The sequence below is a fragment of the Anabrus simplex genome, chromosome 10 (assembly GCF_040414725.1).
Source record: "Anabrus simplex isolate iqAnaSimp1 chromosome 10, ASM4041472v1, whole genome shotgun sequence".
Classification (NCBI taxonomy): Eukaryota; Metazoa; Arthropoda; class Insecta; order Orthoptera; family Tettigoniidae; genus Anabrus; species Anabrus simplex.
The window spans coordinates 61,161,612-61,185,237 of NC_090274.1; the positions used below are offsets into that span (position 1 = coordinate 61,161,612).

General features: G+C 39.7%; 1 protein-coding gene across 2 annotated transcripts in view; it reads left to right on the forward strand.

Moving 5' to 3' along the window:
* The window catches only part of Cisd2 (CDGSH iron sulfur domain 2), a 64,027-nt gene extending 43,869 nt beyond the window's left edge, over positions 1–20,158 (forward strand). The window contains exons 1-4 of one of the 2 annotated variants that reach the window (XM_067154659.2): positions 3,253–3,404; positions 3,533–3,627; positions 6,118–6,228; positions 19,745–20,158. In XM_067154659.2, coding sequence (XP_067010760.1) covers positions 3,308–3,404; positions 3,533–3,627; positions 6,118–6,228; positions 19,745–19,834 — 393 coding nt within the window. In that variant the 5' untranslated portion in view covers positions 3,253–3,307 and the 3' untranslated portion in view covers positions 19,835–20,158. Of the gene's footprint in view, positions 1–3,252; positions 3,405–3,532; positions 3,628–6,117; positions 6,229–19,744 lie in introns of those variants that run through there. The other variant, XM_067154660.2, reaches the window with a different exon arrangement.
* The last annotated feature ends 3,468 nt before the right edge of the window (positions 20,159–23,626 follow it).

The following is a 23,626-nucleotide window of genomic DNA, read 5'->3' on the forward strand; positions in this document are numbered from 1 at the left end:
GGCTGGTTTGAAGTAAATTATGGTAAATCTTCCATATCATCTAGTTAATCCAAGACCTTGGCCTTTAACAGGTGTTTAAATTCGACCGGTTAAAGACATTTTCTCCTTCTTCTTCTTAATCTGTTTACCCTCTAGGGTTGGCTTTTCCCTCGGACTCAGCGAGGGATACCACCTCTACCGCCTCAAGGGCAGTGTCCTGGAGCTTCAGACTCTAGGTCGGGGATACAACTAGGGAGGATGACCAGTACCTCACCCAGGCGGCCTCACCTGCTGTGCTGAACAGGGGCCTTGCGGGGGGATGGGAAGATTGGAAGGGCTAGACAAGGAAGAGGGAAGGAAGCGGCCGTGGCCTTAAGTTAGATACCATCCCGGCATTTGCCTGGAGAAGTGGGAAACCACAGAAAACCACTTTCAGGTTGGCTGAGGTGGGAATCGAACCCACCTCTACTCATTTGACTTCCCGAGGCTGAGTGGATCCCGTTCCAGCCCTCGTATCACTTTTCAAATTTCGTGGCAGAGCCGGGAATTGAACACGGGCCTCCGGGGTGTCAGTTAATCACACTAACCACTACACCATAGAGGCGGACTAAAGAAATTTTAAGGCACAAAATTCCTACTCCTTAGTATCGAGGTGGTGATGGTTGTGCTGATTATTGTTTTAAGAGGAAATACAACTAGGCAACCATCCTCTATATAACGTTAATCAGGTAGGAAAAATGGAAGGGATCCGCAATTTCAAAAATGAAGGTATCAGCCAAAGAAAGACTAGGGCCACGAAGGGCGTGAAAGTGAAAGACTCCCTAGCCTTCGAAATCTAATACCGTCGGGCTCGGAAAAGTACAAGAGTTGACCAAGCGAGGTCGGATAACATAGATGAAAGTTAAGAGCCTGTCAGAAGTTTGTGGAAGCAATAACAGGATTCAGGTAAGGGTCCCGTGGTAGTCGACCGACGCTCCCAGGTCGAGAACCCCTAGGGCCTCCTATCAGTCATCTCTTACGACAGGCAGGGGATACCGTCGGTATTATTCTATCCCCTCCCACAAGGTGTCAAAGAAGATGCTCGGTATTTCTTACATGCGACGTTGAGCAATCATGAAGGAAGATAGGTTTATAGGCAAATGTTAGACTCGACCATTTAGGATAGGAGAAGGAGAGAGAGACCAAGAGGACGATAGTTACACTCACTTCTACCGGGCGAGTTGGTCGTCCGGTTAGAGTCACGCAGCTGTGAGATAGTGGGTTCGAACCCCACTGTCGGCAGCCCTGAAGATGGTTTTCCGTGGTTTCCCATTTTCACACCAGGCAAATGCTGGGCTGTACCTTAATTAAGGCCACGGCCGCTTCCTTCCCACTCCTAGGCCTTTCCTATCCCATCGTCGCCATAAGACCTATCTGTGTCGGTGCGACGTAAAGCAAATAGCAAAAATAGACTAACTTCTGAATGATTTAAAGATAAGAGGTGTAGAACTAAACGAAGCAATGGAGCTAGTAGCAGATAGAGGATTGTGGAGGATTGCAGACTGAACCGTGAAAGGTACAATGGATATGTAAGTATGCGAATTATTATTGAGGTAACCTGCAATAGGCTGCAGATTATCACCTGTAGAATGCGATTGTGTTTATCAACATCCACATAGGGAACAAATGAGTCTAGGTATTTGGCTGAATGGTCAGTGTACCGGCCTTATGTTCTGAGGGACCCGCGTTTGATTCCCGATCCGACTAGGTTTTAGCGTTCGCCTTAATACGCACAATATTACATCCCTCCACATAGGGTTGACGTTAGAAGGGCATCCACTCGTAAACCTAGGCCAAATACACATGCAGTGCTGACCTCAAAATAATATGTAAATAGACCAGGCAGAAAGGAAAAATATTCGGAGTATTAGTGAGCTAAATTTCTCAGAAGACGTTGAAGGGGCGGATTATGCCATTTTGTCTTTTAAATGACAACAATGACATTTTGAACGTAGTTACATGAAATTTCATCTTGCCACAAAATTCTTGAGAGGCAAGCCCGCCTGATGGGTGCGATCATTTAAGCGTGAAGATTTTGTGGACTGACACCAACTGTTGTTAGCCGATTCGAGTTGGTGAAGAAGAAAATGTTGACCGGCAGGGTAGGAGAGGTGGTAGTACACAATTTCAAATCACTTAGAGTTCATGCCAAAAGCCTGGATTAAATTCCAAACCTCTTTGCAGTGTTCATATGAAGTGAGGGCATATGACGCGGTTGATGGTGATTAAATCGACAGGAGTACAAATGTACCGACACCGGGTTTCACCTTCACCCTACTTCAATCTCATCATCATCATCATCATCTATTTTTTTTTTCCTTTTTTGTTACAAGTTGCTTTACATCGCATCGACACAGATATGTCTTATGGCGACGATGGGACAGGAAAGGAAGCGACCGTGGCCTAAATGAATGTACTTACAGCCCCAGCATTTTCCACGGAAAACTATCTTCAGGGTGCCGACAGTGGGGTTCGAACCCACTATCTCTCGAACTGGCCACACTTAAGCGACTGCAGCTATCGAGCTCGGTGGTCATCATCATCACCACATACCCAGACGATCATGTCCTCGGATACTTCACACACTAAAAGCCATATGCTAAACAGTGCTGGCGATTTGGGTCTGGGGGATATAGTGGAGGGTGTGTATAGACATCAAAATTGAAAAAGATAAGTAAAAAATTGGTAGATTATTTTATGTTCTCTGATTCCAGATGTCGAATCCGCGCGGCAAGAGGGTGAATCATACCTCAGTATCCATAATCTTGGGAAAAATATACCCCTGCTATCCTTCCTCACAACACATGCCACATGTTATGCGCTTAAAGGAAAGAATTCGGTGATAAGAGAACGGGATTCGTATAAATTGCTTTAAAAAATAATAATTCCTATAATTCCTAGTTTCAGGTGGCTAATATGGAAATTATTTTTTTCTCCACGAATTTGGAGTCCCCCTCCCCCAATCGCCAACACTGACGATAAATAAATCGTTTAAGGGCAAGACAACGGGATTTTCATCAAATGTAGAAGTGAATTATGTTATGTGCCTTTCTTTGTTATCATGATCTTTGAAAAGCACAGGAAATACATAATGCCAAAATAGCTGTACGCATTCAACAGATTTCATTATGGAATAAACCACGTTGCAAAGTATAAAATATGTATTTGGACTAGTTAATTACTTTTCATAATTTTGTAAGTAAGAGTTATTTTAGACACTTGTTTTTATTCTGCTGAAATATTTTGTGTGAAGCACGTTGTCCCTCTAGTACTGGACCGAGAAGTCAACATGCAGCCGATTTCGTACGTTATTAAAGAATCTGTACCGAATTATTTAGCAAGTCTTCCAATCCCGAATACCTTCGGTGGTTGGTTTCGCCTTGGAGGTGAGTTTGGTGTGAAGCTATAGTCGCGAGCTATTTTTCGAAATTTGTTCAATATCTTTCAGTGTAATAGACACTACCTTGACAGAGCTGCTAACCTTTTTTTAATGTTCTTTCTGAATTTTTTGCAGTTCGTGATTGGATTTCACTTATTCCCTTTGGTGCAGCAGTTGCTGGTTTCACGTTTATTGTATATAAAGCATTTGCTCCTCGACCGGGTGGTCAGGTAAGGAGACAACTTTTCATGTTGTCTGATAACAAGTTACCTCTGTGCTGAACATGCCTTAATTATATTGTTTTACACGTGAGTTCATTTTCTGAATACCTCCTTTTTTCTTTCAACTTCGAAATACGTGCAATTTTAGGAAGTCACTTGAAACGTGACTTCCATACTGCTAAAATAAATTTATGGTAAAAAAAGGAAAACAATTACAAATTTTTACTTTTTTTTTTCAGATAAATTTCATTATGAATGTTCATTGCTAAGCTGTCATTGTTAAAGCGACAGTACTTATTACTAATTTCCTTTTAAATTTTTAACTTTATTTAGGAATGCTTTTAGGCCTACACGAAAGATTGGAGCATGGGAAGAGCACACAATAGGATAAACACAATGAGAGGTCTTCATGTTCTCTTTCTCTTGCACCCTTTTCCCCCACTGACCAGTCATTGTGTTTGTCCTATTAGGTGTTTCTTTACTTGTTCCTATCTCTCAATATATGACTTGACAATGATAGATCATGGGAAGAGGGAGCAATATTAAGAAAATACAAAACTGCAAGCTGGAAGAACAATCTCCACATCTTCTGGAGGGAAGGAGAAATGAGCTCATTGGGGGCTGTGATAAAATGATTGTGGAAGGAATGTGGCAGTCAATCAGTTGCCAGTGATCTGCATTTAGGGCTGTTGCCCATGTAGCACATTCCCTATCTATTGTTTATCTTGTCTTTCCTTAAATAAATTCAACATTTATCAATCATCTCCCATGGTAAATTATTCCAATCTCTTAATTCCTCTCCCTGTTAACAAATATTTGCTCCAATTTGTGTCCTCTTGAATTCCAACTTACTCTTCATATTATGATCTCTTTACTTCCAAGTCTTCCCAGTCCAAAGTTTGCTGCATTTTTGTAACATTAGTCTTTTGTCAGTTATCACCTACAGGAATACGCACTGCTTTTCTTTGGATCTTTTCCAGTTCCCTAATCGAGTAATCCTGGTAAGGGTTACATACCCTGGAACCATACTCTAATTGGGGACTTACCAGTGACTTTAACCATTTGGAAAGCATGCACATCTGGTGTCCATAATTTTTAAGGTGTCAAAACTCTATGGTCTTACACTGTGGTTACTCAGTTCTCCATCAGAATATTGGTAAAAATATACACCACACACTCCAAGCTTTGTAATATTATAAGGAAGGAAGTAGAAGTTATGCAAATCTTTTGTAGAATTCCTTTCAGAGGATAGATGTGTTCAGGAACCCATCAGCCTGCCCCTAAAAGTACATTTACTTTTATAACCTAGTAAAGTACAGCACACTGCATTCTCTTTACTGCTACTAGTTTTGCTGTTGGCCAGCGTAGAATTGGGTGTGATGTCATTTTCACACCAGGCAAATGGGGGGGGCTGTACCTTAATTAAGGCCACGGCTGCTTCCTTTCCACTCTTATCCCATTGCCACCATAAGGCTTATGCCTTGGTGCGACTTAAAACAAATTGTAAAAGTACCAAATAGAATGCAAAAGTCATTCACAAGTCCTGGAATTGCCTGCTAGATGGCAGTTTCATGTCTGTGAATAATTGGGCATTGTGTGTGGCATATTACAGGTACAAGTAGAAGCCGTTGTTCATGTGCCACAACATACTATGTTCCATTAAAGATGATTCAACGTGAGGATCTGCTGTGTTTATTATGGTACACAGAGGAACTTTGTCTGAGGATCACCGGTGATCCTCATGGCAGCCAACGTGTTAAAGTATTATCCGCACACTTTATCTTGGTGCATTTGTGTACGGGGGTGAGGAGTAAGGAGGGAGCTGTCCCGGTATCGATAGTGCTGCCTGGTGCTGCCAACTGAATGAAAATCAAATCTGAATTGAATCGAGAATATGATCGATCGATATGAAATTTCTAAACCGTTATCATCTTAAGCCAACAACTATGTCACATACACATTATATAACATTATAAAACATTTCTCGATGCGAATCTTGTTCCTAGCATGAATTCTATACTTTGGCTTTGTTGTGTAAACAACAACAGTACTAGTACGTAAAGTGTACACCAGATGTCGCACAACGATGCTTAAGCGATTCATAGTTTGTGTTTCAAAGGTTGCCAGTACAAATCTCGAAGATCGCCGAGGTCGACCGATTCAGCACTAGTGTGTAAATGCACCAAAATAAAGTGTGCGGATAATACAGTACCTGTAAATATCCTTCCATTTTTCACTAAAATTCATATGACTCAATTATGTTTGCCGTGTTGTTCTTACCTGACTTCTTCGCTAAATTCAATTTCCTAATAAGTTCCTTCAATTTCTCCTTGCTTCCACAATCATTTCTAACATATTTCTTTCCAATATGCACCTTGCTCTTAATCTTTTTTTTCTTGCTTCAAAGACTTTTTTTTTTTTTCACGGTAGATATTTTATTATTTCATATTGCTATAGTTTTATGTACCTACTCTTTATTTGTTTTCATCTCTTTTTCAGGGCTGGATAAATCCAAACATAAAGAAGGACAACCCAAAAGTGGTAGATGTGATCGATGTGGAAGATATTTCAGAAAAAGCAGCATTTTGTCGGTGCTGGAAAAGCAAGAAGGTAAGTTGTGGAAGTTTCTATCTGTGAGCTGAACTGTTTGTATAACGGAAGGAACTTGTAGTAATGAGCATGGGAAGCATTTACATGAATTAATTCTGTCTCTCTGAAAACTTGGGAATATGTACCTCTAATTAAGTAGAAAATTGAGTTATTGGGAGAATTGCTCCAGAAAGTATTACAGTATTTGAAAACATAATAAGAATGCCAAAGATTGTGCCAGTAAGGAGACGAAGCCTATCAGAAGACCATGGACAAGGTGGGTAGACCAGTTGCTGCTGGACAAGGCAGTGGACTAGGGACAAGTTGTGAAGGATACATAGGAATGGAAGGGGCTTGTTTGGTAGAAATGTCAAATTTTGTGATTTGTAAACATATGATGCCCAAAGGAACTGTCTGATCTGTAATATTGGGAGTAGCCTGTTGGTCGTTAACAAATCTATCTGATAACATGAACAGTTCTAAAGAAAACTATGTACAGATACTGAAATTCAGATCTCCAGACCAAGTCTCATAATCCAGAGTTTGTAGAGTTTGACAAGTCTATGGCCATTCCTATTTGTATGTTTATGTGGAGACCATTTCCTGATTATATCTTGATTTTTTTCCTGTGCATTAAAATTCCTCTAATAAGATCTTAACATTGTTTTTATTTATTTAAAATGTACTGTCTGTCTGTGGAAATCCCAAAACTATTCCGTGTCTTTTTTGGTCTTTATTAGAAAATCTTTCTCATTAGTAGGAGAATGATATACATTTTGTTGTTTTTAAGGTTAAAATTGCGATTCGTGTTAAGATAGCTTGAAAATGTTATAGAATCTATTATTTATACATTTACTAGGTTATGTAGCGCATACCTATCTACAAAATGTCACTGTAATATTTGTCCTAAATGGAACATAATAATTGCTTTTACACAAATGAAGTGAAAAATCTGTGGTAAGTTAAGAAATACAGTTGTTACTAGAGAAATATGTATACGTACTTACGGGCTGTAGACAGGACTCCCTTATGTTGTATTCTGCTGCTCGTGCCGTCTTTTGTTTCTTTCTTGAGGTCCAGGGCTAGCACCAACGAATGGGAGTGCTATGTCTGTGAATTCTCATTATCTTTGTCCATATGACTAGCGCGGGCAGTTCAAACAGCAAAATAGCATCCCTGGTCCCTGGACCAAAAAATATATTACTTTTTTGTTGAAAGGAAAATAGAATGATCCCTGGACCAATAAATATATCATTTAATGAATGAGTTAGGGCACAAAACGAATGAGCAACATGAAGAAAACGACACCTAATTAATGCAAACAACTTCAGTGAGCACAGACATAACTCATGAAAGTGTGAAAGAAACAAAGCGCATACGGAAGCGCTGCGACGTAGCAGAAAAAAAAATAGTTGTAAGGTAGTAAAGTATGTATCCATATCATTCTCTGCAAGTAAAATATTTTGTACTATTTCTTAATTTACCGCAGATTTTTGACTTTATTTGTGTAAAAGCAATTATTATGTTCCATTTGGGACAAATATTACAGTGACATTTTGTAGACAGGTATGCGCTACGTAACCCATTTACTATAAACCCTTTTCCAGATGAAGAATACAGCCACGGTATCCCCTGCCTGTCGTAAGAGGCGACTAAAAGGGGCGACCAAGGGATGATCAAATTAGAACCATGGGACTACTTGTAATTAGTACCATCACCCAGGGAACACCATGGGTCGCTTTTACTTGCGCGTAGTACCGCTATGTTAGGTACAAAATAGGTTTGTAGTTAATAGCAACTATGTGCGGCTCAGGATCCATTTTATAGTACCTGTGATTCATACCCCTATATGAGCGACACCATGGTTCTGCCTTGCCTATGCTTAGTACCCACTATGTGAGAAACACCAGAGGATAGTGCGAGTCCCTGTGGTTAGTCCACTTACGTGAGGAACGCCATAGGTTTGCGTTGCCTGTAAATAGCGCTGCAATGTGCGAAACACAGGTCTGTGTCACATGTGCGCATTACATTGCCTGTGAATATTACCATAATGTGTGGAATACCGTGTGTCTATGCTACTTTTGTTTAGTACTGCAGCATGACTTTCCTAGCGATAAGTTCCATTATGAGGGGCCGATGACCTGAATTTTGGACCCGTTTAGACTACATGCATCATCGATTCAGTATTGTGCTTTAGAAGCAGTCCCTTGGTCAGTAATACTATTGTTTAATGCTAGTTTCTGCGAATGTGGGGCATTGCGGGTCAGATCCACTGATTGTTTTAACTTCAGCGGGTCAGATCCACTGATTGTTTTAACTTCATATCCATCCATTCATTCTTCGTCCTCACGTTTTCGAATTCTGGTCATTGGAGGATTATGGATTTTAAAATTATAACATTTCGTCTCATTTCGTACTATCAAGGGCCGATGACCTAGATGTTAGGCCCCTTTAAATAAAAAGCAGCATCATCATCATCTTTCCAGATTCTGGGCATTGTTTCATGATCCTTTGTCTGGGTTTCCCATTGTAAATTGTGCATCCTCGAGATTCGAACAGTTGTTCCGTCGTGTTTTTCATCTGCTGGAACCCCACTGATAACATTTAAAATTTATCTAATTTTTCCTTAAAGTTCTTGAGTTTTCCAGTTTTTATTAAATTAATATTGTGTGTAGCGATGTAGTTGATTTGGTTATTATTGATCCTAATCTTGTGTGCTGGTTTATTTTTGGGTGATTGCAAATGCTCTTGTTCATTGCTGCCTTCTAGGTAGTAACCCACGGAATCCAATGTAACCATTTCCTGATTTCTTATTGGGCAGGACAGTGGAATTGTTTTTAAGAAAAAAAAAACCTTTTCAGTTTTGACTTTCGAAGGTATTCAGCCTTGAGTGGAGCAAGCTCCGGTTTACAAATATCATCGTCATATCTAATTGCTGCAGAAATGTTTTTTTTTTTTTTTGCACATAACAAGGCATCTATAACACAATTCAGATACTGAGTGAAACTTAAGATTAGAGAAGGTCTAAACATTAATTCTAAAATACCTTCTTATCTGTTAATAAACCAACAATAAAATTCCAATGTCAAGTGTTGCCATTCTGCAGTACACCTAAATATTCGGGAATAACACTCGATAGAACTTTGACTTTCAAGCAACATCTCTCAGATGTAGCTGCTAAATTTAAAACTAGAAATAATATTCTTCAGAAACTTGCTGGTACATCATGGGGAGCCAATACTCAGGTTCTAAGATCAACAGCATTAGCCTTATCATATTCTGTTGCTGAATACTGCTGCCCCTCTTGGATCAATAGTGTTCACACTAAGAAGATCGATGTACAGCTCAATCAGGCAATGCGCATAATCACGGATTGCATTCGGAGCACGAACACACTATGGCTTCCTGTTCTCAGCAATATTCCATCTCCAGCCCTAAGACGATCAGAAGCTCTCCTAAAGGTTTGGAAAAACATTTGGTGAACCTCCAACTACCCATCCATCAAGATATTACACACACTAAACATCGACTGAAATCAAGGAAACCACCCTGGCGTACAGCAATGGATCTTGAAAGAATCTCTTTTCATGTTAACAGTTCATGGAAAGCCCAGTGGGATCAGTCTTCAGTAGTCAACAAACATCTAGCTGAGAATCCTTCTAAACGCGTACAAGGATTTGATCTTCCAAGACGACAGCGGAAAATCATCAATCGGATAAGAACTGGACAAGGCAGATGTGGTTATCTATTGTGCAAATGGTGTTAGACTAGAACTGCAGATTGTGATTGTGGTGCCTCTTCTCAGTCAGTCCACCACATTGTTACTGACTGCCTAATTTGAGCTTTCAAAGGAACGCTAATGGTCATTCACCGCACATCGGATTAAGCAGTTGATTGGGTCAAAATACTAGGCCTAGAGTTGTGGTATTGTACAGACTTGTGACTACGCACATTTACCCTGAAACTATATATATATGTATATACATTCATCATACAATAAATAATAATAATAATCGTCGGCTGTGTCTCAGTCTGACTATATATAACTTCTTCCTGCATAAGGTGAGCAGATCAACTCAGTTTGTGGATGTTGGTCCTTTTGATAAATGCTACATAACAGAAGTTTTCTAAAATGGAGTATTTGATCTTAATACAGTACAAATTTATCCTGTGATGAATAATATTGGAAGTATTTAAAATTTTATATTTTTTATATACTTCCTCGTGGACTTGTCTTCATTGTTGTCATACTCAGGTGCATGAAAAGGGAATGAATGTTGGTGTGTACAATCAAGAAGAGGAAGACATATTATGAGGAATTATTACTAGGAATGGATAAGTAAACCTATTAAAATTGATCATGCAATGTAAAATTAATGGTCAGCATGGTCAAAAGAAGCTGAGGAACTTCTGGGACTGGACAGGACTAGATTCGAGTGTAATGATGAGGACAGTCAAGCATCATGCAGACTCCGCTGTGGCCAATCTCTAGTAATGGAAAAGGCACTAGACGAAGAAGAAGATGGCAACATTGGAACATTTTCATGGGGGCCACGTATCAGATCGCTTTTCTCCATTTACATGAACCACCTAAATAGCCAACCTGTCGAAGACAGGTACAGTAGTTGGTTATACAGGTTTTTTTTGAAAACTTGTTCCATGTTTCAGGGGAACACACGGAAGGCGATAGCGCAGCCGGGTGACTCATTTGCCGAGAGATATATTGCTTCATGACCGGCTAAGATGATCTAATGCAGTATGATAACCGATAACCATTGCTTCACAGCAATAGTTTAGTTCAACATCTGTGGTATTGTTATCTTGTTCAATGTGTTCGCTTTAAAATAGCGTAGTTTCTGTAGGAATACTAATCGTGTGTTTAACAAGTGATGTATACAGTAGAACAGCGTGTATTCATTGTGTTGTGCTATGCGAAGCATTCTTATTATACAGAATGCCGCTTACAATTCATTCGCAAATTTCCTGGCATCCTCCCTCGCCTTAGGAGTACAGTACGTAAATTAGTAGAGAAGTTCCACACCACCGGCTCCATTCTTAACAGGAAATCACGCAGGACACAAACTGTTTTAACAGAGGAAAAGCTTGACGAAATAGGAGCTCTCTTGGAAAGAACTCCAACAAAATTCCTGACACGTCTCGCCGTACAAGCTAATGTGTCCTTATCTTCTGTTCACAAAACATCCCCCTGTGGGTGGGGGAAGTAGAATAACACCCACGGTATCCCCTGCCTGTCGTAAGAGGCGACTAAAAGAGGCTCCAGGGGCTCTGAACTTTGGAGCGTGGGTTGGCGACCACGGGGTTCTTAGCAGAGTCTCCCCCTGTGGGTGGGGGCGGTAGAATAACACCCACGGTATCCCCTGCCTGTCGTAAGAAGCGACTAAAAGGGGCTCCAGGGGCTCTGAACTTTGGAGCGTGGGTTGGCGACCACGGGGCTCTCAGCTGAGTCCTGGCATTGCTTCCACTTACTTGTGCCAGGCTCCTCACTTTCATCTATCCTATCCGACCTCTCTTGGTCAACTCTTGTTCTTTTCTGACCCCGACGCTATTAGGTTTGCGAGGGCTAGGGAGTCTTTCATTTTCACGCCCTTCGTGGCCTTTGTCTTCCTTTGGCCGATATCTTCATTTTTCGAAGTGTCGGACCCCTTCCATTTTTTTCTATCTGATTAGTGTTATATAGAGGATGGTTGCCTAGTTGTACTTCCTCTTAAAACAATAATCACCACCACCACCACCACCACCACCACCACCACCACCACCACCACCACCACCACCACCTGTTCACAAAGCAACAAAACTGTTAAAAGCAAAACCGTACAAACCCTCCCCTGCCCAATATTTAAGAGTACCTGACAGTTTCTCTAGGGTTCGGCTACACTTAAGTGGCTATGTAAATAGTCAAAACAGTCGCTATTGATGTGCAGGAAATCCCCACCAGCTGCATGTCCGTCCAGTTCATGATGTAAAAATAGGAGTTTGGTGCGCAATTAGTGCTCGCAGAATTATAAGGCCTATATTTTTCCATGAAACAATAAATGCTGATCGATTTATAGACCTCATTCTCATACCATTCTTTCAAGAGCTGATTGAAGAAGAAAGGAGAAATGGTTACTTTATGCAAGATAATGCGATGGCACACACTGCTAATCAGTCTATGGAGTTAATACGGGAAGTTTTCGAAGATCGTGTGGTTAATTATCCCCCTAGATCTCCTTATTTAAATCCCTGCGATTATTACTTGTGGGAGATGCTGAAGGGAAATGTGTATGTGAACAACCCTCACACCAGAGAAGAACAAGAGAACATTACACAAGTTATTTCGAACATCACACTGACTGAGATTCGCCGAGTGTCTGCAAACCTATTTACGAGGTGTCAGGCGTGTTTGACAGCTGAGGGACAACATTTTGAACATGAAATGTAATGCCAGGCAGGTTTTAGACTAATAGTTTCACTAGAAATGGATTTCTATAAGTGTGAGTAGTGGGGAGGAAAAGCGTGCATTATACCAGCTAGCGACAGAGTGTCATTGCGCCAGCCGTACCACGCTCTGAGTGGTACTGCAGAGCAAGCCAAAAAAAAGTGATCCTGTATATTGATAAAAATATAATTTACATCATGAGATTTTTAGGAGGTACAGTGAGCCCCTTTAAAGGGAAAATTTTTAGAGAAAAATCAAAATAGATATAAAGAAAGTGAAAATGTTCACATAAAAAAAGATATTTTCCTATCTGGTTTTAAACTCAGTACATCATAATGCTGTCACAGCCCACGAGATCACTTCACTCATATGGATAGACTTGTGGTTGCAGAAAGTGAATTTCCTCGTGCTGCTGATTGTGCCCTTAACCCTCCAAGTGCTAATGGTTTCACTCTTATGTGCTGAGCATTCTTAAGACAGCGTACAGATACATTAAAAAAAAAAAAAAAAAATACAAATTTGTAACTACATATGGCATATTATATATCAATTTGTTCAGGAAGAATTAGAGAATAAGATAATAATAGGATATTTTACTTACAAGTATCTAGTAAAAATATAATGGGTGATTAGTCATATTTTCTTTTAAAAAATCAAAAGATATTCCAATTTTTGATGTTGGTAACAAGCACTACTTTATCTGAAATTAAATTCCAAAATATACAAAATGTGCTAAATTTCAGTACAACACAATGATACATAATAATAATAATAGGAACTTCAATGAATAATAGAAAAGTCTCAGATAAAAAGACTTGGAGAGAGTCTGTTGTAATGGGTCATTAGATCTAGATGTGCCTGGTAGGGTTCGCATGTTTGGATTGTCTACATCACTACTTGACGCATCACTATAGTCATGGATATCTAAATTAGTCATATTCTTCCCCACTTCCGGAAGAAAAGTCGTGTAATGATAAATCATCAGGAAAATCTTCTACATTACCAATGTCATCTTCACTTTCATCACTCTCAGGCTCCTCCAGTGCTTCTCTAATTGCACTTGAACCACTTAGTTCACTCATGTTTATATTATAATAATCACTAAACTAAAATAAACCAATTAATATAAAGTAAATCAGTAAATAAAGTTAATAAGTTCTTGGCGACCATCAACATAAACTCCCTCCTAGAGACAGGAAAACTAAAACATACACTTGATGTTTTAACTGAACACAACATCCTGATAACAGCTGTACAAGAGACCAGATTCCTTGATCAAGAAGTGATAGAATCACAAGGTTATCAGATTTACAAAGGGCAGCCCAGTGAAAGAGTGATGAAGAATGTGCCTCACTTGGACAGGCTTCATAGTCAGCAACAAAATGATCAACTCCATTTCCTGTTCATCTCCAAATGGAAGAACGTCCACTATAGCTTTTAAAACTCTCAACAAAGCATACACAGTTGTTAACTTCCATGCACCCACTAATGACACCAATGGGAAAGATATTGAAAATGTGGAAACCTTTTGGAGGGTACTCAAAGAGACAATGGACCAGATCCCAAAGCACCACATAACTTTTTTAATGGGGGACTTTAACGCCCAGATTGGCAAGAACCTAGTTGGAGATTATCCAGCCCACAAGAGGACCAACGGGAATGGAGAAAGGTTGATTGACCTGTGCAGAAATTACAACTTAGTCCTCAAATCTACAGCTTTCAAACACCTTCCTAGGAAAGCCATGATTTGGAGATGCCCTAAGCCAATGCTTGGGAAATTCCAACTGGACCATGTAGTCATCAGGAGAAGCAACAGCAAAGAAGTGCTGAATGTCAAAGTATTGAGAAGTGTAAACATTGATTCAGACCACTGTCTTTCTTTGATCAAAACCAATTTCATCCCTCTTAAACGAAGCAGAGAAAACCACTGCATCAAGTCGCGAATTCCAAGGTTCAATCCAGCCAAGCTGAAAGATAACAACTTCACCGAGACCCTGGCTGAAAACAAAGACAAAAAGATTGGCCCCAACTACAAAAAGCACTAATAGATGCAGTGACAATCACCATCCCGGCGGTCAGAAAGAACAAACATCCATGGTCGACAACTATTTGGGACAAAGCAGTAGAAGAGAGAAAGCAAGCATGGCTAAAATGGAACCGTAACAAAAGTCTGGATAACCAGAAGCTAGGAAAACTGCTACTAAAATTATCAGAAACACCAAGAGGCAGTGCAGTAAAGATATCATTGAACAAGCAGAGAGGGATTTTCAAAGAAACAACACTAGAGACTGCTACCAAACTTTTAAATCTCAAATAACACCCTACTCAGCCCCTACACTTCACCTTCGGGGAGCTGACGGAAAGCTGAAAAAAATGAACAATGAAGAGTGCACCACAGTTCTAGCAGAGTATTTCAACAACCTTCTAAATTCAAAGGAACCCAGGGAGAAACTGCATTTCGAACCTCAGAATGTTACAAAGACTGACTCTCTCCCACCAACAAAGGGGGAGATCCAGAAAGCCATTTCAGAATTGAAATGTAACAAAGCAGCAGGCGAGGATGGAATCATAGCAGAGCTCTGGAAAATACGCTGATGAGAAGTCAATCCAAAGTATCCATGAAATCATATCTAATATCTGGGTGACAGAAGGGACTGGACCTTAGCTATCATCCACCCATTACACAAAAAAGGCGACAAATCAGATCTCGACAATTACAGAGGGATTTCCCTTGTATCAGTGACGTACAAGATACTCTCCAAAGTATTACTCACAAGAGTAGGGGCTCAACTAGACTCCTGCATCGGAGAGTACCAGGTTGGGTTTCGCAGGTCAAGGTCATGTGCCAAACAAATCCTGAACCTCAAAACCATCATCACTTACAAAAACCTAAGCGCCTCACCCTACGTGGCAACATTTTTTGACTTTCAGAAGGCCTACGATTCAGTAGATAGTCACTCTTGCAGGCACTTGCTGAATTGGGACTAGGTAAGAAAACCTTGAATCTAGTGAAAGCAACTCTTACCAATACTACAACCAGAATCATATTCAGAGGGGAACTGTCCCAGAGCAACAATAAACATAACATCATTGCACAGCTACAAATGGGAAAGGAGCCACTACTTTGAAACCAATGTCATCCAAATTTACGGACGCCAAAAGACAACATGAATTGGTTCTAATAAAAGGGCAACACACACAGCAGAGCTGAACATATTTTACTTGAATTTCATCCATACATTTGGCACCTTTTTTAAAATTGAAAGTGTTTTATCTCACATACGCACAGGAAGACAAAACTTTTATCCATGCAATTTTACAAACTCCAAGAATAGCAGCTGAAGTGTACAACTGTGAATAAGACTTAAATACGGAAGTTAGTCGATGTATTGACCACCAAGCAAAAACGAATGTTCATATGCATGAAGTGTTTTTATATATTGTTTTTATCTTGTACGTATATATAAGTTAGTTTAGGTAAAGACGTGTTTTATACACTAGTTTTAAGACCTTCAACATTTTAGACATACAGTTGCAATATTGTACAGAATGACATACACGCCAGTTCACGCTAAGACGTGCCCCATTTATATGTGACTAAATGTACATCATCATCATATGGCATTCCTTTAACACCACAATCTTAATCAAAGCTTCATCATATCAATATGTATGTATGGTTCAGCTGAAGATGACCTTGAATATGAGGTCGAAACCGGTCCTGTAGTTTAATATATACAATAAATAAGTATTGATTGGTGGAAATCCTCTCCTATTTTTAATAATACCAAGTGGGCAAGACTTGTCAGAAAAGACCTTCAAGAATTGGACATTGCTCCCAGTGAAATCTATGACAGGAATAGGTACAGAACGTTGATCAGAACATCAAACTCTCTCCAGTCACTAACAGAAAAAAACCGTACGTCCGGGAGGAGGTGTGAAATGGACTCGGGGGTGAAAAGATATTCACAGTGCAAGAATGAAGGAGTACTGGTCGAAGAAGAAAGCTGCCAGAGATAAAAACCACGTGGTCCATAGAGGCCCAAGCGGAACTTAAAAAAAAAAAATCAGGCACACAACTATCACAAATTGGCTAGCAGACAATAATCTTCAAATGCTCGAAGCAACTGGACAGTTTGGGTAGACGTAAACAAAGACCAGTTCACAGCTGACAAGATAGCCGCTTACTGCTTTCCTTTCCCAACCAGAAACCAACTTGCATGGCCTACCAGATAGAGAATTTCATTTCGCAGCGAGAATATTCGTAAAATCGATTGTTATATTGATTTTACGAGTTATACCGATTTTACGAATCGTCTCACTGCAAGATGATAGCACTAGAGCCGGGACCTGAATTGTCTCGCTACGAGACGATAGCACTTGGAGGGTTAAGTTTATAATGTCTTTCGACAACATATCTGTGTGAGAGTTGTTTTTCATACATGGTGTACCTACAGTATAAGTAGTACCACAGTAAGCTAAATTTGGAGCCGGAGCTCTGCGTGCAAGTTTCACCTGGACAACCAAACATCAGAAAACTATCATGTATTTAGGTATCGTCCTACAACACTTGCAGGGTGCCACAAGCAACCGCATCCACGAATGATTATCTGCGGATATTGTAAATATTTAACACAGTACATTACACCCAAGGTATTGAAACTGAAAGATCTGTTAACATAATACAATAGGCCTGGTACCTGGCACCAGAACCCCTTCAGTCACAGGTTTATGAGGGATTTTCTCTTGCAGCAACCACCGATGTGTTGACTTTTGTTCCTTTCTTCCATATATTTTGAGCTAGAGCCAGTTAGGCTTAAGTCAGATTTATGGCTTTATAGACTCAAGGCTTTTTATATATCACTATTCTCCCATACCACTGTCAAGGGTCACCTAACCACAAGCAAGAATTAGAGTATACCTGAGTGAATATCAACAAACTTAATTATTTAGAAATTATAAGCAAAATTATCTGCACTGCGATAGAGTTTGTATCCGCCAAGACACTAAATTCGCGGATATCCGCATTTGTGCAGGGCTCTAGTTATGGGCTATAGATGTGGTGTCTGAAGGTGGCTATCGACTCCTTTAATGCAGCTGTCACAATTGAGTGGAGAAGGTCAGCAGTTAGTCCAAATCTTTTCATGAAATCCACAAGTAGCCTGGCAATGGTCCCTCGAACACTGATAATGAGGTTAGTGATGCCTATGGGCTCAAGCTTGTATTATTTTGTCTTTTGAAGCACGGTATTGTTTTTTCATTCACCTCCTCATAGGTTGCGTAGCTTTTTTTCTTAGACCTTCAGCAATCTGATGGTATGGTGGTAGGAATTGCACAGCATTTCACCATGTGGATAGGATCCCAAGACATACGCAAGTGTTTGTCTATCTGACAACGTCGACATAGACTGTTGTCCTGAGATCTGCCCATTACAGAGTGCATGGCTGATTGCTACTCTCCTTGTGGTCCCTAATCCATTTGTTATCTAGAGTATGTTGTTTAAAAAGGATTACTCTCTTTCCTTTGAGGCTTATTACCCCAGTTCTCAAACGCCGTGAGTCGTAACTGTTGTCTTACTTTCCTTGTATCAATCCACCCAAGTCACTGTGCCCAGATTCGTTCACAATCTGTAATACCTAATGTTGTAAGACTGCCATTTCCTAGTTGTATTAAGGATGTGATTATCTGAAAGCTGAACAATCTTGCATGTATTGATACGTTGCAATAGGATTTCGATGTTGGTACACACATCTCAGTGAAAACTTTGATGGTACATAATTTCTCATCTCTGGAATAGGATTAAAATTATTCATGCTTAGTTATGGCAGTCAAAACTGGTTAAGACATTCCTCTCTAGCCGTTTTCCTGGTTATTATGCCATTATTCCAAAATTCCAGGCCATGTCCTGTTAAATACATGGTAAAGAAACCTGGATAACACATTTAAGTCACTCTTTAGTACGTTTGTAACCCCCACCATAGGAAATTTCAATTAGCGTTCCCGGCCACATTGCATGCACGACGTGCCAGTGACAACTGGCCTGGGTAAGGATTTGGTAGGGAACTTCAGAAGTCACGGCCCCGGAGCATGGTGGTTGCACGTCAGCCTGCTGCTGTCGGGAGCGTCAGTCCCAGGCCAGTTTTTGCTATGGTGGTTTGGATCACGTAATAGTAGCTCGTCCGATGTGTTGGTGCTTTATTTTATATTCGTAAGTGAATTGTGTAACAACATACGTAAACTAGGGCTACTGTACTTATGCATAGTAGTTAGCAGGACATTCAGTTATGGAGGAGAAGAAAGCTAAACAGTTTACAAATGATGAAGAATTAAAGTTTATAGAGAAAGTGTGTGCTAATCCACTCATGAAACGTGTGCAAATCGCCCAGATATTGGACATTCCTACGACAACTTTAAACACGTTTATAGCAGCATGTATAGCTCACGTTTCTAAGAATGTTTTTCCTTGATGTTTTGCTATGTTGGTGTTCTTAAAACATATTATTTCTTTATTTATTTCATTAATTATAATTTAAACACTTGTTTCTTTGTTTTCACCGTAATTATTTTTACGTTCAAACCTAACCTTAAATTTAACAACAAAATTGTTTTTCACTTTTTTAGCACATTTCCCTTTTTACATTTTTTTTTCTTTTTGTCCCCACACAAACATCCTAAACAGTTTTGGCTGTATTTCATAATTGGCTAACACAAAGTGTTGTGTAAACTTTTGTACAAACCGAGAATGTTATTTTATCATCGTGATACTCGATACAGACACAAACTCGTAAAACTGTTGTGATATGTTTTAAAAATTATATTTTCTTTCATGATCTCATCTTATTAAGTACAGTGCATAAATGATTGAAAACCTTGGTTTTTACATGTTTGTGTCATTGCATTGTGAAAGAACATATTCTATGCACGATACTTTATGAAATTTTTTTAAAAAAATGCTGTTCCTATCTCATTTCTATCTCTGGATAAGTTTCCCCTACATTCCTATTACTTCCCCAGCTTGACTTTGTTGTGTGTATTCCTTGTGTGTGTTTGGCTTTATGGTATGTAGTCTTATGTATTTTTGATTTTTTTTTTTTCCAGTTCCCGTACTGTGATGGCGCGCATGGTCAACACAACAAAGAAACCGGAGATAACGTAGGACCAATTTGTGTTCAACGCAAAGCAAAGTAATAGGAACATGAAATAGGAATGTTAACTACCGTATCGTCTTGCCAGAACTTTCGAGAGAGGTTCTTTTTTCTAGAGCACTTCAGGTTGTATTTTTTTTTTTTGTTAGGAGTAGCAATTACTAGCAAGGTGCAAAGATAGGAGTTATGTTTATTTGTTTATTTTTTTTTACTACTTAAATGATAGAAATGCTCAATCAATAACTTCCATAATGATGAGCAAATGAAAGATTTTTCAGCATTACTGGTTTTGGAATGTGATGTGTATATAACCTAGGTGAACATGTGAGGTATATGTAGGTTGGATTGGTGAATATATATATATATTTTACAAACATTTTGTACATTGTTATTGATGCTGTTTTGAACTTGAGAATGAAGTAATTGATTCATTGATGATTTCATTTTACTCTTATTTCCCAATAAAGTGAGAATGTGGCAATATCCTTTACAGATCAGAGGGTTCAATTCTTAGAAAGAAGTTGGGGTTATCTATTTTTAAATGCTGGAAAATAATGATAAATTGCACAGAATTTTTTTTAAAAATCAACCCCTCCCTCCCACAAAATAATGACATACTTATGTGTGTGTTGCAAGTCATAACTGTTAATTTTTTCCAATTTCTAATGCCTTTATAATATATTAATTTTAACATGAGTGACAAGTCCTGAGAAATCTCTTCGTTCACTCGCAAGTGGTTGGTGCCGGGCCCCAAGAAATCTTGCTTTTATGCACCGTGCATTTCCTTGATTGCTTCTACAAACTGGTGGCAAGATTATTAAGTTTCATCCGTTGTAGTCATGGATTACATAGTGTAAGGCAGTTGATGATGCATCTGTTTTCCTTAAAACCTTCATGTAGTTAACAAAATATTGGGAATTTAGAGCTATTTCTGTGTCTTCATGGCACGGTGCATTTTGTTTTTATTTATTCATTTACGAAGCACAAGATACAGCTGCACTGAGCAAATTTCACTTGTACTGTCAATACACTAATTAATAGATGTAAACTTTCATGATAAAACATAACAAAAGAAAACAAGATCAGGTGCACAGCCTACTAATAACAGCTGTCCAAATCGAAAACCATGAGAATGTCCATTTTATAGCCAAGTCGTCGTGGGTCAAGGTGGCGGTGTAACTACTTCACATCAACTTATCCGTAAGAGACTATTTGCACCCCTGTCGAATGTACTTTTATTTGATGCTATATCAAGCTCGTCTCCTATTAACCCCTTAACTGGGTATGACGTCTTTAGACGTTTTCACGCTGGGCTTCTACAGTGGGTAAGATGGCATTAGTCAATCGTAAAAATTATCGCGTATTTATCTTGAGTGTGAAGGCATATGGCGTTGCCATAGAATCTATCGCATTAGTTGATATGTATTCCATGAGATCACGCTGTGTATTGTTTTTTAGAGCTGTCACAGCTTCGTGAAATGTATTTGTTTTGGCGCCTTGCACGAAGTTCCCGCGCAGCCATGTATGAACCGAAGCATGGCTTACAAACGAAAAGTAGATCGGCTTGATTGTGCGTATATTTCGACAGTTTAGAAATGGAGATTGATGATGAGGTATCTTTCTTTATCTGATGATCATGAGTGGATTCATACTGATGAAGAGGACAGTGAAAGTGATCCTGAGAGTGAAAGTGAAGTTGTTCCAGACGAACCAAATGACGTGGACGACGTTCAAAATGTAACTCAGCCGGCTCACTTTGTTGCGAATGGTGCCAAAAGACTGTTTGCTTTTACAGGTGTCAATAAGATAAATATAGATTTTAGTGACGTGCACAATATCGCAGAATACTTCAGCGCGTTCGGAGGTGATGATATATTCCAGTTATTAGCTGAACAGACTACCTTTATCGGTATTTATCTTGACGGTGAAGGCATATGGCGTTGCCATGGAATCTATCGCATTAGTTGATATGTTTTCCACGAGATCACGCTGTGTATTGTTTTTCAGAGCTGTCACAGTTTCCTGAAATGTATTTGTTTTGGCGCCTTGCACGAAATTCCCGCGCAGCCATTCATGTCGCGAAGCATGGCTTCCAAACGCAAAGTAGATCGGCTTGATTGTGCGGGTATTTCAACAGTTTCATAATGTTAGTATCACGTCATTGAAGAATAATAATTATTATCGTATTAGATTAAACTGCCGGCTCCGTGGTGTAGGGGTAGCAGGCCTGCCTCTCGCTCGGAGGCCCCGGGTTCGATTCCCGGCCAGGTCAGGGATATTTCTCTCGACCTGAAGGCTGGTTCGAGGGCCAATCAGCCTACGTGATTAGAATTGAGGAGCTATCTGACGGTGAGATGGCGGCCCCGGTCTCGAAAGCCCAGAATAACGACAGAGAGGATGTGTCGTGCTGACCTTCGGCTCCTCGTAATCTGCAGGCCTTCAGGCTGAGCAGAGGCCGCTGGGCAGGCCAAAACTATTTCAAGGGCCTAAGTGCCCTGGGGTATTAGATTAAAGTCATTGCGTACACCTTTATGAAGGAAATATTTAAATATCACGAAGAGGGGGGAAAAAGTACTCAGGGCAGGTAACGCATGTGGAGAATTTAGTACCCAGTTAAGGGGTTAATAGTGTAGAGAGAGCTGGTAGGCAGATTAGGAAAGATGGTTGAAGTATTGAGCACTGTGTGTGGGGAATGTGGAGAAGATCTTTGATTCTGGTCGAGCAGGAAGGAACACGGAGATAGAAGATTGAGATGAGATGTTCCGAGCGGTAATGCCCATTTAAGATCCCACGGAGGAAACTCAGGTCAGCTACCTGTCACCTAATGTGTAACGGATACCGATATTTATGATGAATTATGTGCAGACCGCTTATCAGATGTACCGAGTGATAGTGAATTTGGTATTTCTAATGATTTTTGTGATTCCAGAAATGATTTTGGACCTTCTACATCAGGTTGTGGACAACAATCTTGTGTGGTGGAATACAGCAGTGACTCGTTTACAGCTGATGAAGACGTAAACATAGGTAATGTAGGTCCCTCTTCGCAAACAGTACTGATTTGAAAGGTATCACAAAGTACTATGCAACCTGATGAGTATATCTTACGTTCCATGTTTGAGGTTGATATTTTGAATACTTATTACATTACAATAGTTTGAGTGCAGCAGCGTACTGTGTACTGTCCGATCAACAGGGGATAGCAGTCTCCATGCGGATCCCATCGCCAGTGTATTGACAATTAAATGACATATTGCTAAAGTCCTTCAGTTTTTAGCCAGGCTGAGTGACTCAGACGGTTGAGGTGCTGGCCTTCTGACTCCAACTGGCTTAGTCCGGTGGTATTTGAAGGTGCTCAAATATGTCAGCCTTGTATTGGTAGATTTACTGGCATGTAAAAGAACTCACTTGAGTCTAAATTCTGGCACCTTGGCATCTCCGAAACTGTAAAAAAGTAATTATTGGAACGTAAAGTCAATAACATTGTTATTATTCTTTAGTTTTTAGGGTGAGACACAACTTTCCTACCCTTTATGAAATTTTCTAAACGAGTTTGCATTGTTTTAAAGGCTCGTATATACTCTATACAGTATTGTAAGTGTTACATGGTATATTACATTCTTTATTCTACATCATGAAGATTTCAGAAACCATTTGTAGCCCTTAAGGGGATTGGTACAGTAAACAACCTTCAGAATTTGGACATTTTAAACAATTTTTATATCAGTCTCTACTGTATGTACAACAATGAAACTTTCTAAATGAAGCATACTACATGTTTGCTATGCAAGCACATATATCGTGATTGATTTTGGCATTAACAAACTCGCTAATT